The sequence below is a fragment of the Girardinichthys multiradiatus genome, chromosome 14 (assembly GCF_021462225.1).
Source record: "Girardinichthys multiradiatus isolate DD_20200921_A chromosome 14, DD_fGirMul_XY1, whole genome shotgun sequence".
NCBI classification, from domain to species: Eukaryota; Metazoa; Chordata; class Actinopteri; order Cyprinodontiformes; family Goodeidae; genus Girardinichthys; species Girardinichthys multiradiatus.
Window position 1 is genome coordinate 19,848,563 of NC_061807.1, and position 14,353 is coordinate 19,862,915.

General features: G+C 40.2%; 1 protein-coding gene across 1 annotated transcript in view; it reads left to right on the top strand.

Annotated features, from left to right (window-relative positions):
* The first annotated feature begins 476 nt into the window (after positions 1 to 476).
* The window catches only part of ppp1r14bb (protein phosphatase 1, regulatory (inhibitor) subunit 14Bb), a 35,353-nt gene continuing 21,476 nt past the window's right edge, over positions 477 to 14,353 (top strand). Inside the window, exon 1 of the mRNA XM_047385963.1 lies at positions 477 to 1,275. Coding sequence (XP_047241919.1) covers positions 1,075 to 1,275 — 201 coding nt within the window. The 5' untranslated portion in view covers positions 477 to 1,074. The remainder of the gene's footprint in view (positions 1,276 to 14,353) is intronic.

The following is a 14,353-nucleotide window of genomic DNA, read 5'->3' on the forward strand; positions in this document are numbered from 1 at the left end:
TACAGCAATAGCTAAACTGAACACAGTCAGAATGTAAAGGAAGATGCAATAATGGGAATCTGCAGTCAGTATAAAAATGCGTAAATGTGTTTTTGTTTCATATTTTTTTACAACTGCTTCTATTTTTCTATTTTACATAAATTATTTTTTGCTCAAGCACTGACCAGATTGCTTTTTTCCCTCAATTTTGTTATACTTGTGACAATGACAATAAAGGATATTCTGATTCTGAATGAAACTGTCTTCTTGTCGTGACATCCTTCATAAAATACAGGATAAAGCAGATATTTACTGAAAGACATGTTTAAAGAGACAGTATGACGTAACGCTGAAATGGCTCTCTGGCTTCGGAAAACCAAAAATAAAATGAGATAAAGAATGGGCTCCAGCACCACTTTGGTGAAAAGAATAGAATAAACTTTATTTTCGTTGTGGCTGGGTTCAATTAAATCGTAAGATTATCCAGCAAAAAGGAAAAAACAGTGTACTAAAAAAAAAAATACAGTTAAAATAGAAAGATTGCAAAATAATATAAAAAATACACAAAAAGGCGAAAACCCCAAAGTGAACAACTCGAACACAGCACAGCTCGTTCTTTAGAGAACCGAGCCAGAAGAGTCGGATCCCAGAAAAGATCCGGAAAGCCCATCCTGCTGCTCTCCCGGGGGGACAGCGGAACCGAGACACCGACGTGTGATTCCTCTTTGTACTCAACAGGAAGAGTTGTGGCCGGCTCTGCCTCCCCCCCTTTTTTTTTTTTAAAGAAGCAGCGAGTCTGAATGCTTTAAATGTCCCGATAAGCCGGTTACCCGTCCACTTGAACCGCAGCAGTCGGTCTCTCTTGTTTTGTGGAAGCGGACATCCCATGTCAGTGTCCTTTTGAGCCATTTTGGACAACAAAAGGTCCGGCGACGGTTATTTTCTTGTTTTCTTATCGGGAGGGATTTAAAGTCACACACAGCAGTTTATTTAAACAACTCGTCGCTCTCTCTAGCCCCCATTTTTTTTTAAACTCTTCCACACCTCCAGACAGGAGGGGGATCCATTTTTTAATCATCCCCAAACCTAGCGACAATGGCAGCTGTAACGAGCCCGGAGACGAGCCCTCAACCTCGGGTATATTTCCAGACGCCGGCCGGCACAACGGAGGAACCGGAGACCCCAGTTCGGAAGCAGGGACGGGTTACGGTCAAATACGACCGTAAGGAGCTGAGGAAAAGACTGAACCTGGAGGAGTGGATCATCGACCAGCTAACGGACCTCTACGACTGCGAGGTAAAACAATAACGAACCGGGCCTGCCGATTAGGCGACTCTGCTGTGTAAAGTATCAATTAATGAGTCTATGAGCCCGGTTCTGAAGCCAGCAGTCCACAAAGAGACATGATCCAGCCTCTTTGCTCGCTGCTTTTGGCCTTGCGTTGCTTTTTTTTTTTCTCAGCCAAAACTGTTTACAAACCTGGGAAACAAATCTGTAATTAAAGTGACGAAGACAAAACACTCAGAACAGATGATTTAACCTCTTATATTTTAGTGTCTTTGGGAGCGATGTGGTAAAACTTCCCATGCCCTCCTACAGGTTGGCTAAATGTGGCACATGGTGCTTTATAGCCTCATCATGAAGCTGGCAGCATGGCTCTTTGTTCTGATTGGCTGGAACGGGTTTAAAGCACACCTGTGAATTGTTTGAATTACTTAAATGGCTGCTGTTTTCCTCATCTTTTTCTTATTTTAATCATGGCTCCCTGGACATATCCTTTTGATTTTTGTTTTTACATTTTGTGTTCGCATACCTTTGACTGTGTTGATGTAAATGGCATGCAAAAGGAAAACCTTCATATGCTTTTTAAACCGAACAATTAACTCAATGTGACTCAATTAAAAATGCAGTTTTTATTGTTTCCTATTCAATTATATCATTCCCTGGTGCTTTCAAAATTTCTTGTTTTATCGTTTTGGGGGAAATATTTCATCATTATGCTAAATCTTAATTTGCGTATACGGATTAACGGAAAAATAATCTGGTTTTTAACTAAATTTAAACCACTTTGCACAAAAAAGACGCTCAAAATAAACACCGCTGCCAATAAAAAAAATAAAAAAATCCAACCTACTTATATGGGATGGGCAAAAATGAACGTTTTGTGTTTTTTCCTAATAAAAAAAAAAAACAACAACAGAAAAGTATTGAATATTTGTTAAGCATGTTGAAGACTGAGTAAATATTAGCAATCATATAAAGATATTAGGGGAAAAATATGTAGATGTATCATAATTTGATTGCATTCTGTAAAATAGCATTGTTTTCTTTTCCCAACATTTTTAAGCATTAGCATGGTACTGACGGGGGCATTGGCACGGGGCACAAGCACCTCCAGAAAATCTTTAAAGGATGACCAGACGGGACACACTGATTATGTTGGGGTGGCGGACCAAAACTTACAAATTTTGGTCAAACTAATGAAGTACCCTTCTTTCGGGTAGCTGATTGGCAGTACGCAGCAATAAGTGGGGGACGGGCAGCACCATGCCAATCTATGTCTTCCATTCAGCAGGAGAAAACGGGGGTCATTCCAGCTCTTTCCCTGACGCCTCATGAGAAAGACTTTTTATTTATTAAATGGAACAGTTAATACTTTGGTCTAAACCTACACTTTCCCGTCTTCTCCTAACTGTTAGGCAGAGCCAGAGGTGGGTTCTAACAATGATGATAGGGGTCCAGTCATGCATGTCTGACTGGGCGACTCTTTACAATCATCCCTCCAGCCGAAGTGATGACAGGACATATTACCATCAGGAGTATCCTTCTCCACGCTTCACCTCATCAGACCCTCGGTCACGGTGACACACGCAGATCCGTGCGGTTTTGATGATGTAGCCCGGCGGTAGCTGTGTGGCGTATAACTGAGCTGGCATTGACCCACATTCTATTCCCAGCCTAAAAGGTCTGAAGAACCCCTAGGAGTCGTTCAGTCAGATAGGGAAAGAAAGGATGGAGCCAGGCTTTTGTGGACCTCCAGCTGGAGAAGGTTCAACAGGAGGTGTGTTCTGATATGGATGGGTTTATGGTTAGGCTGCTGTCATGCTGTGAATATTCGAGGATCGTCGCTTTAGACTTCTGGCTGGATCCGTTTCGCCGTGAAAGGTTGACTTTTTAGTTATCCTGGACAGCATCTAGATTTTAACAGGGTTCCTGTGCAGTCTGGAAAAGTCTGGAATTTCTAACATTTTACTTTTATTCTATTATATAGAATGTAAACAGAATTTCTAAAAATTGAAGGGATTTGTACATTGATTTGCGTTTAGATGATGACCTTCATGTTTGATTTAGTGTTTTGTCCCACTCATTATTCACTTTTTTGAGTGACTAACAGATAAAACACTTATTCCAAGACATAAAAAACAAAAATCACTACATATTTGCCCATCGTGATCCTTTTGGTTCTGGCATTAAGCTGGACTCAAGGTTCGGGAACTGGGTTTGGGTGAGATCTCAAGAAAGCATAAAAATGTCTCCTTTTTTTAAAAAAGTTTTATAAATGACGGTACACATCTCACAATAAGATTTTAAGTGATCTGTGTTTAATATTGGGATAACTCAGGCCAGATTTATTTTCATTTTGCGTTTTTCCAAAAGTGAAAAAACCCTTTACATTACTGCTAAATCTGAAGCCATTTGCAGCACTGTATTATTTTATAAATTATTAAAAATTAAAAGATTAAACCCAACTGTTTTGTCCCTGAATGTCCACAAAGAAACGGTGTTTTAAAGTTTCCGTTTTGCATATACTAGATGGGAAAAAAAATCGTCCATTTATGTTTTCCTTCTTTAAAAAAGAAACTTTTATTGTCACATCCGGCATTCAAGCGGATGAAAACTCAGAAATTCGTAAATATTTGTTACTTACAGTTTGAACCGAAGTTAGTCATGGCATTCATAAAAAATGGAAAATTTAAAAATGTGTTTACACACAATATTTTTACGGTAATATTCAAAAGAGTATTTTTCTGTCCAATGGACATAGTTGGAGGGACCAGAACCAGAATGATGACCCAAATAATGAACCACTCACCCCCCCCCCCACACACGGACTTCTGTATAAAAACTCCCACACGGTCTGACATAAACATGCTAAACATAGATCTAGGACTAATTCCTGAAAGTAATCATCTAATTAGGGAAAATCGAACCCTCTGCTACCAGTGTCAGAAAATCCAGGCTGTAGTCTGCGATGCCTTTTGTTTCTCCTGATATTGTGCATCTGGTCTCTGAAGGAGTTCCCTGTGTAGACAAGACCTGTCCTGTGAAATGACACCTCAGACCTAAAGCCAGCAGAGGAGATTAATGGGCCTAAAGGGGATTTGAAAGTCAACATGCTTTGATTTTCTGCCAATATTGGATTAATATCCTCTGCAGACCTTGCATTGTTTAAAAAGATGGAAAATGTTGGCAGCAATTTTGCTTAAAAATGGTGACATCTGTTTAATCTACTCAATCATGGATGTTTCAATGCACTGATCCGTATCCATAAACAGGTAAACAAAGTTGAGAAAGGCTCAGAAAAGCAGCAGTTGGGATGTATATGGCATGTCACCTGATACTGGCAACACATTTTATTCTTCTGGCACGTGCATATCAAGTCGTAGTTACATTTATGAGATATTATTGTCTTGTTTTATAGTTGGGAACACATATTCCTGATTTGGTGCCTGTTTGTGCCGTCCATCCCCTGTGATTCTCCCCAATTCATTGTCCTGATCTGGCCTGTGCTGAGGCTGTTAGACAACAAAGAGATTAATTTACAGTCTGTTCACTGATGGAGACGCGCTGGGCTCAGTTAGAGTGGGAGATATAAAGCACGTGCTACCGAACAGTGTAACTGGAGAGGCACGTTTAGCGGAGCAGAGAGCCTTTACTTCACCGTCATTATGTTGTTATCACTCAAACTCTGCTTTATCATCCTATTCTTCCTGAATATATGACAAAACTGTTAAAATAGCATGAAATTCGTTCAAAAGGGAATTCATTAGGAGCTATTTAACATTCATATAATCAAAGTAAAGGTGCCTCAAGCAGCCAGCCGGTGGTTTGTGCCAGCCAGCTCGTCAGCTATTCATCCAGCCGCTCAGCCAGAGTTGCTATGGGTATTTAGTGAGGAGTCACAGCATAAATCCATGGCAACAAGGTTTGCTAAATGTTTATGTTGGTTAACCACACATTAGATGGAAAATCCTCCTTCCATTTAGCCCAAGAAAACCTTGTGAAATTGCACAATGTGCAAAAAACGTCCAAGTTTTATTGTTGTTTATTGTGTTTTAATTAAAGCAGTTATTATACTAGCAGGGTTGTACCTGTTGCGTGTGACATACATGGTGAACTGATGGATCTGGGGGTTAAAACTACTTATTTATTCAACCTAGAGTCATCAAGAATTAAATTATAATTGCAGCTTCAGATACAGTGTCCTGCAAAAATATTCATACCCCTTAAAATGAACATTTTTACATTTTGTCATGTTACAAGATCTGGACTTTGACTGGGCCATTCTAACACATGAATATGCTTTGAGCCATTTCATTGTAGCTCTGGCTGGATGTTTAGGTTGTGCTGCTGGGAGGTAGACCTCCACCCCTGTCTCAAGTCTTTTCCAACCTTCTTCCAGGATTGTCCTGAATTATGTTTTATCGGGGAGCATCCCCACAGCATGATCCTGCCACCCTCATGTTTCACCATGGGGATGGAGAAACATGCAACAGCACAGTGTTTGCATGTTAGCCGTTGTATTTAATTTTACGGTCATCTGACCTGAACACATTCTTCTGTTTACTTATGAGGTGACTTTAGAAGGCAATTGGTTGCACTGGATTTTATTTCTAAGTAAATGGGGCTAGATACAAGTTAATACCACACTTCTAGATCTTTATATGTAAAAAAACAAAAGGTTGAATGCCACAATGATGCACTGCTATCACGTAAAATCTCAGTGAAATACACTGAAGGTTGAGGTTGTAATATAACAAGATGTTATGGGAATGAAGCCATTGTAAAACCCATTTGGACCTTCATCCCAGGTGCTGTTGATGAAGGGGTATCTGATAGGTCTGTTTGTGTAGTGGGAACAGCTGCAGCAGAGCACCCAAAACCCACATTCCCCATCTCTTTGTTTATTTTTAAAGCCAGCCATGCTAGCTTGAAACCAGAAACCCCGAGCTAGCAGATAACAGACAGGCAGGGCTACTTTAGGCTCCACTGGTTTATAAATATTTTCCACATTCTCTCCTTCATTGTCAGGCCTCCACTCTATTAGTGGTTTCATACATAGGGTGCTAAATGAGTTTTATCTCTCACTGGGGGGGTGGGAGATGCTTTTAGCAGAATAATTCAATTTCCTCCCCACTCCTGGCTTCATTTCCATGGCAACTTCCTCACTAACTTTTTACTTTTCTTCAACGAAAAAATTTTCTCTTAGCTCGCTCCTTTTTTTATTTCTCCAAGTGTGTGGAAACCAACCAGTAGCTACACAGTTAACAGTGGAGCGAGTGGGCGGACCGGTCTCTAAACTCCAACGTGGCCACTCAGTCACCGATGGGAACAGAGGCAGGATTGGTTAGCAGGAATGCAACGGACGGGGGAGGAGAAGGGAACTACGAGGGGATGGAAAAAGGACAGAGAAAAAGGAGTAGGAGGAGGCTCGGAGGTCGTAGTAGGAGAAAGTGTTTCTGTAACCCTGCAACGGCACGCTATAGAGGTGAACAAATGAAATAGAACCTATGAAAAACATCATTTTAATACTTGCTTTTTTTTTTCTTTCTTTATTCACCACAAACCACACTTTCTGGAGAGCACTAAATGATTTCCTGTGCAGAAGTCCTTCTGATCTGGTTTGAAACCAGACAGGAACGTTTGGCGTTATCCATCTGCATAAATCTAATTTTATCTTTCAAGGTTTTCCCCAATGAGTCATTAGCCAGGGAGACTATTAGAGCCTTCGGCCCCCTGTGCAGCAAAGGGCTTAAGTTTGTCTCTTTTAAAACTGATTATCTCCTTGCTTCGTCCTTCCATGTATATATGAGGATCACTTAACGCTAAAGTCATTGGAAATGAACAGTGTTGAGATCTTGTTGGATCACTCTACTTTAACCCAGCTGAACGCTGATGAAATACATGCTTTGAGTCATCAGATGATGTGGAAGCAGGAAATATAGAAATATAGAAAACCCTTAAAATAAAAGTATTTTCTATCGCAGCTGCAAAATGTCACACTGGAAATAATGTAAGCCCCAATTTGAGTACATTTGTCCTAGACGTATATGTTAAGAAACAGAACAGCATTTTGGCTTCTGTAACATTTCCCAAGGTTGGAGAATGCAGACAAAATGATCTTAGACCATTCATCTCAATCTTTTTCAGTAATGCACCGATATGAAAATTTGGACGATATCGATATTTGGCTAAATAACCAATATTTACCGATACTATATATAGTTCCCTACCCTTCCTACACCGTGAAGCCACAACCACACCATTGATGTTGCTTTTCTGATTCAATTCCTGCGCTGGATCACTGTCACATGTCCAGACAAAGACCACATGGCTGCCCCCCACCTGGCATACTTACACTCTCTCAATGAACCTCTGGGAAGTTCTTTCAAGACTCTTTAGAAAACCATTTCAGGTGAACACCTCATGAAGCTCAGGGAGAGAACGCCAAGAGAGCTAAGTAGTGATCAAGGCAAAGGGTGCCTATTTTGAAGAATCTAAAATATAAAAATATTTAGAGTTATTTCACACTTTTTGTTTCCTATATAAGTCCATGTGTGTTCATTCACAGTTTTGTTGCCTTTGGTGAGAATCTACAATCTAAATAGTCGTGAAAATAAAGAGACCCATTAAGTGAGAAATTGTAAAATTTTAATGTGTTTTATGGCAAACAGTTTTGCCACAGATTGGACTGAGGCCCGGACTTTGACTGGGTCAAAGTCCCTGTCCGCAGTGAAGGGGACAGGGAAGTGCTAACCCACTGCATGATGCTGCCACCTCCATGTTTTATCATGGGATTGATGGCTTCTGGGAGATGTGCGGGTTTAGCATTTTATTGTAGGCCAGGAAGTTTAATTTTGATCTCATTTGACCAGAGCACCTTGTTTAATCTGTTTTCTGAGTCCCCTAAACTGCAAATGAGAAATCATATGGCTTTCTTCCTCCCATTGTCCTAAAAAGGCCAGATTTGTGGAGCACACAACTAGTAGATGTCCTGTCGACAGCTGCTCCTACCCATGCTGTGGATCTCTGCAGCTCCTTCCCCGCCCATTAAGGTGGACTCCCACGAGGTCTGTAGTCATCCCATACTCTTCTCATTCTCAGAAGGTAGTGTTGGTACGGAAAAGCTCAGTCCCGTCTGACCAGAGCACATGGTTCCAGTTGAAGTCCATGTTAACGTTTGTGATAATGGGAAAGAACGGGCTTTTTACCGGCTTGTCTCCCAAGGAACCAGGTGACAAGTAGATGGACACGGTGACCTCATTGCTGAAGTTCTCATTTTGTTTACATCCTCTATCTGTTTTTGTTAAACATTTATTTCTTTCCACTTGATATTTTTCCTGTTGAATAAATGAAAACTAATTAAATTTTGTATTTTTCAAAAATCTTCTGTGTGAGATTACTGCCACTGCAATAAATAATACATACCATAAATCCACAGAAAGGCACGTCATAGTGAGGCAATGCCAGATATTTAGCAGAAAGCCTTGCAATAAACAGGGCAAAGGAAATGTCTCTTCCTTTGGAAAAGTCAACAACAAAAGAGGAAACGAAGATCGCAAAAGTGGGTCACTTCATGTTTCAAATAACAGCACCGTGACCATCCTTCCTCTAAAAATCGACACTGCATGCAAATTGCAATGCAGTTGTTCTTACCTTTCCATTTGTTGCGCTCATGATTGTAATCTTAGTTTGCATTTTGAATATGTCGGATCTCAGATATCAGAAGATTAGAGAAACGATAGACAGCAGAGAGCAATATTCCTTTAAAGCGTTCACTTAAAGGTTTGAATACCAATCACTGACACATGAGGGTGACTACAAAGAGGGGTTGTTGCACAGCAGGACTGAAAGACTCCACTGTGTCTTTAGCTGTGAAAAGCACCCCCCCACACACACACGTATGGATGCACACACATGTTGTTAATGGGTTACATGTGGTCCTACATGTTGAACACACAGTTGCCTTTCGGTTTGTCTGTAAAGAGGGAGGGTGACTCAGCAGAAGCCACAGCCCCACGCAGCCACTGACTGAACACTTTTCTTTTAACCCTGAGTGGATATACAACCACATTAGAGAGGTGGAAAATAGCTGTGAGTGAGGAAGACCAAGCATGTGTTCGGGTCAGTGTGTGAGTAAGTTGGGAAGGAAGTTCAGAACTACAAATAAGTAGAGAAGAGCATGAAGAAAGGACGCGTTGAGTCATTCAGATGAATATTTACGTTTTCTGTCACAGGAAGCGTGTGTTTGTGTGTGAGGAAAGACAAACAGTTCATAAAAACATTGACATCATCAACGTAGTCTCCTCTACTCACGCGGTCAGTCTAGTTTACTGAAGCTTACGTGTGAAACTACAGCTGTGGCTTTTCTAACTGCATCTGCTGAGAAGTTTTACCCGCTTTCATGAACTTAACCTTAGCTGAAACAGTTAGGGTTAGGTGTTGGTGTGGAGTCAACTCTGATACAGCGTAGCTGCAGAAAAGAAAAGGTTAGCTTTAAACTAGCATAAAGGGATAGTTTGGATTTTGAGTTATTTTCAGTAATAGCTCTTGTCTCTGTGACAGATAGATGTTATATCAGAATGAGGTTATATAAAACAGAAGAAATCCTCAAAGTGGGGGAAGGCTAACAGCTCGCCATTTTAGCAATTTAAAACTACTCGTATCACAACGTTTTATACCAGTGAAGTACAACACTATACCAGCAGATATTAACTGTCCACATCTTCACAGGAGGCTGTTGTTTTAGTTTTTCACTCTTTTCTGAGCCAAGAAACATTCCTGTTACCACAAACATTTAAATGTGCCAAGTAGAGATGTACCGGGCAGACTTTTGTTGCTGCTTTCTTGTTTTTCTAAAGCTTTTACTTGTCTGCAATTCCTTTAGTTTATTCTGTTTTTTTAAGAAAAGAACTGTAATGAAAAGATAAAAGCAAAATTTACACAGTGCTATGAGAGAAAGTAGTTGCTGTAAAACTGTTTTATTATTTTAAAACATGCAAATAATAATTGAAAGTATTTTGTGGTTCTACTGGCCTTTATTAACAGTAATCAGAAAGGAAGTGGGCAGAGAGAGAAGTGGTAGAAAACATGCAGAAAGGGGCTCAAGGTAAGGAATCAAACCCCCAGAGGTGTATGGGGCATCCACTCTACCACTACACCATACACAGTTTACACATGAACCTAGCTTTAGCATGTTATTATAGCAGTTAGCATGGCTAGTGCAATCAGCATTATAGAAACCTCAGCCACCTGTATATCGTTATATTACAGATCCTGAACTGTGAGATTTCCAAATATAGTCATTTCCACAACAGACAATTGAAAAGTTCCCAAGGATACAAGAGTGATTGTGCTGTACACTGTTCAGCCTTTCTGTTAGCTTCTTAAAGTCTTGCTCTCCCTCGCTATCTTGCAGCCTGAATAAACCATGGAAAAAAAGGTTTATTTTTAAATAACTTACATCTCTTCCTCTGGCTTTATTAAATCACCCCACAGATACTAAAAATAGCTAACTTTGAATCTTTTCCGCTCAGTCACAGCAGTCATAACCGGATAGTGTTGTCGTGTAGAACTTAGTATGGTGCGTTCGCTGCACGAAAAAGAAAAAATAATTTTTGTTTTACTAATCAGCCAGTCACAGGTCAGACTTCATTAAGTGGAAACAGTGCTAAATCAGCTGGCTGCAATAATCTGCTTGATGAGCTGTGACTCATCAGTACTCCATATAAATTTAACTACACCAAGAGGACAGTAAGATTTAGGATTTCTCAACTGCTGATCTCAACTTTCGCAACATATATCAGCTCCTGTGCTTTTCTGGGTTGCACCAATAAAGCACAAAACTTTCCACAGTGTAGAGACCACCATATTCTGATTGATGAGTCAACAGCGCCAGCGAACGAGGTCCAATCCCCAATGCAGCATCTGATAAATGTCTTTAAAGTTTTGAGCAGTCAATCGTCATTCTCCAAACTGAGACAACTTTGACCACCGTTTTCTGCTTTTACAACCAAACTACCTGTAAATACTTTGCATTATAATATTTGGTTAATTATCACAAATAGTTTTTGTATATACATTAAGGCTCTGAGTTTCATAGAACGTTCTTTTGTCTTGTTTGTGAGGTGACTTGACAGGTGCTCCTCTGTCAGTCGTTAGCCGGGGTGTTTTTGTACAAACTGTCTGACACCTTTCCACCATGCTCTGTATGACATTTCAGCTGCAGCTGAACTAGTCATTCAAGTGTCTGTCACGTAACAGGGTATAGAGTATAACGGGTGTAATAAAACAGTTCTATTTCAAAGATTAATAAAGTATTCACACCTCCCATTTTTTTATAATTTGTCATGTTACAACCACAGTCACAGCCACAATCCTCAATGTATTTTATTGGGATTTTATGAGAGGAGTAGTGCATAAATAAAGTAGTGCAAAATTATGAGGTTGAAGAAAGTCTCACATGGGCCTTGAGGACTGGGGTTGGACAACCTGGGTTTAGAACAAAGCATACTCGTTTGTTAGAATAACCTAGTCAAAGTCCAGACCTATCTAAGTGGAAATCTCTGGATAGACAAAGCTATGGATAGACAAAACAAAAAAAATGTTCATAGACACACTGTCACATTATTCCAATGTATTGAAGTTGTTGGTGGAAACGTTTCTGGAATCTGGAAAAGTTTAAGGGGTATGAATACTTTTGCAAAACACTAGGTTGTCTTACAGTTTGATTATGGAGACTAAGTGATTCGGTGTTCAATGAGCTGAGATAGGCTGCTACTTATTAGAGTCTTTCTGTTAGGTACCACTGTGTGTGTACGTTCAGTCAGTGCTAAAGCTGTTAATGTCTTTACATTACTAAACATAATGAATGTTGAGAAATCCCACGTTTTTCTCGCTCATTATGCTAAATGCTCGCCAGTGTACAGTTTTACAATCTGGAGTGTTTTCTAGGTCCTCGGTAAAGTTTGTAATTAGTTAATTATTAATCAGGTTAAGACTATAAATGCCATTCTCTCCAGCCGTTGTGTAAGGGTTCCTGAGCTCGTTGATGAGGCTTTTCAAAGACAGTATAATTGTGATGGAGTGTGGTGTGCAAGCATGTGTCATTACTGTAAGTGGCTCCAGGTTGTTGTCTGTTTAAAAAGCACTTATAGGTGACAGATGAGCGGGTCTTTGCTGCAGTGTTTCTTGGCCTCTGTTTTTCACAGAACAATTTAGCATCCAAGATATGTTCCCGAAGCCGGCATCAGCAGGCAGGGATCAAAGGTCCTCAGTCATATCTGCATGGACTCCCTTTGCAAGCAGTGTGAGCTGCTCACAGGTCCAGTGGGGTAACACCGATCCACTCAGGAGACTACTTCAGTCCCAGGAGGCACACCAGAGCCGACATCAGTCAAGCTCATCAGGCAGCAGTGGAGCTCTTCAGGTTAAGGCTTTATCCAGTCTCTGAGTTTGTTTGGCTTGTATCTTTCTGCAAGCCAGTTTTTCACTGAATGAGAGCACTTACTAAAATATTTAATGCATCATAAATAAACAGCCGTAAAAAGATGTACAAGACTCTCTGAAATCAGCGAGACAAGGACATTTACCCCAAAACAAAGTGGGTATGGTGTTTGGTGGTCATGTTAGAATGCTAGATGTATTTAAATGAAACTGCTCTGAGGTGTCTGGAAATGATCTCTAACCCTTTTACACTTCCCAGCTGGCCTTGAAACCCTTTCTTGCCACCTTGGTGTAACTTATGTCAGCATAAGTTGGCATTACGTGAAGTTATTCTGCATTTGAACCTTTCAGATGCATCAAGGGAGGTAGATTCACGACCGAGTTGGAGAGTAGGTGTGAAGTGAGGGTGGGGTGAGCAGTGCTGCATTCTAATCATTATTGCAAGCAATGACTTGCTGGTTTCTGATTGCTCTCATTGTCGAAGTCATGGTTAGTCAGACTGGTTGACTTGTGAGTGGGGCTCACCTTTTGCAGCCATGTTGCAAAACTGTCTTGAGAATCTGCTTCACTTAAACCAGTTGGTGGACTATGTATTTTGTTACCGTTTTAAGAAAGTAAAAGATTTTAAACCCAAGCTGTGTTAAGGAATGACAATCAAATAATACCAGAGCTACTTATGTGAAATTGCTGCTGTGAAAAGTGCTGGGTGGACTGCTGTTCCTGATCTTGAGAAACGTCTGAGGGTCTAGCGTACTTAATATTTTGTTTTTACATGGGGTTTTAGAGTGTATTTACTTTTTCTCACACCGTTCTATTTTGGCTTTATCTTTGATCAATAAATGCAACATTGTGGTGAGCGTTTTTGTACACTTGAGGTAATATTTTATTGGATAGATTAAAACAGAATAGCCCAGCATTGTGAAATAGATTTTGATTTTACAAATAAAAATCGGTATCCATCCTAGGAGCCCATGCAGGGGGCAGCTGGAAACATGTGGAGGATGGAGCTCGGGTCATATGTGCCAAAACAATTAGCCTACATTCAAAACGCCATGTGTGGTACAAAAATAACATTTAGCGGAGTAAGCTCTTAGACTGCTTCTTTATTTTGTGTTTTATCAAATAAGTCATTGTGATACATCCTGCTTCAAGACGTTGTACGGCCCTAGTGGCTGAAAATCTGCACAGCAGCAAGCAGTTTTTGTCATTATACTCTTAAACTTTAAATAAGTGCCAAAAGAGAGGAAAATCCTACCAGGACATAACTGAGCCGGCTGCAGTTGGATTCTTCGTGTGTGGAGATTGGGCTGCAGTGTAAAATTTAGGGGAAAATTATTATGTTATAAATAAATATTATGAATGAACAATAAAGATTTACTCTGTCAGCAAAGACATTCAAGTTAAACGCAGTACAGTAACCTCCCACAACTTAAGTTTGTCTGATAAATGTAAAATTTATAGGAAAAAGCTTTGTTTGATCCCCTCGTTGTAATCTGCTGAAATCTCTCTCTTATTGGCCGAATGTAAAACAAACAGTGCATTAGTGGGTTAGATTATCCTTAGTGTTGCAAGTGTTTAGGAGGCCAGAGTCTGGGTTGATAGTTCAGCTGTATGAACAAATATGTTCTCTGTTCCCTTTTCAAATCCA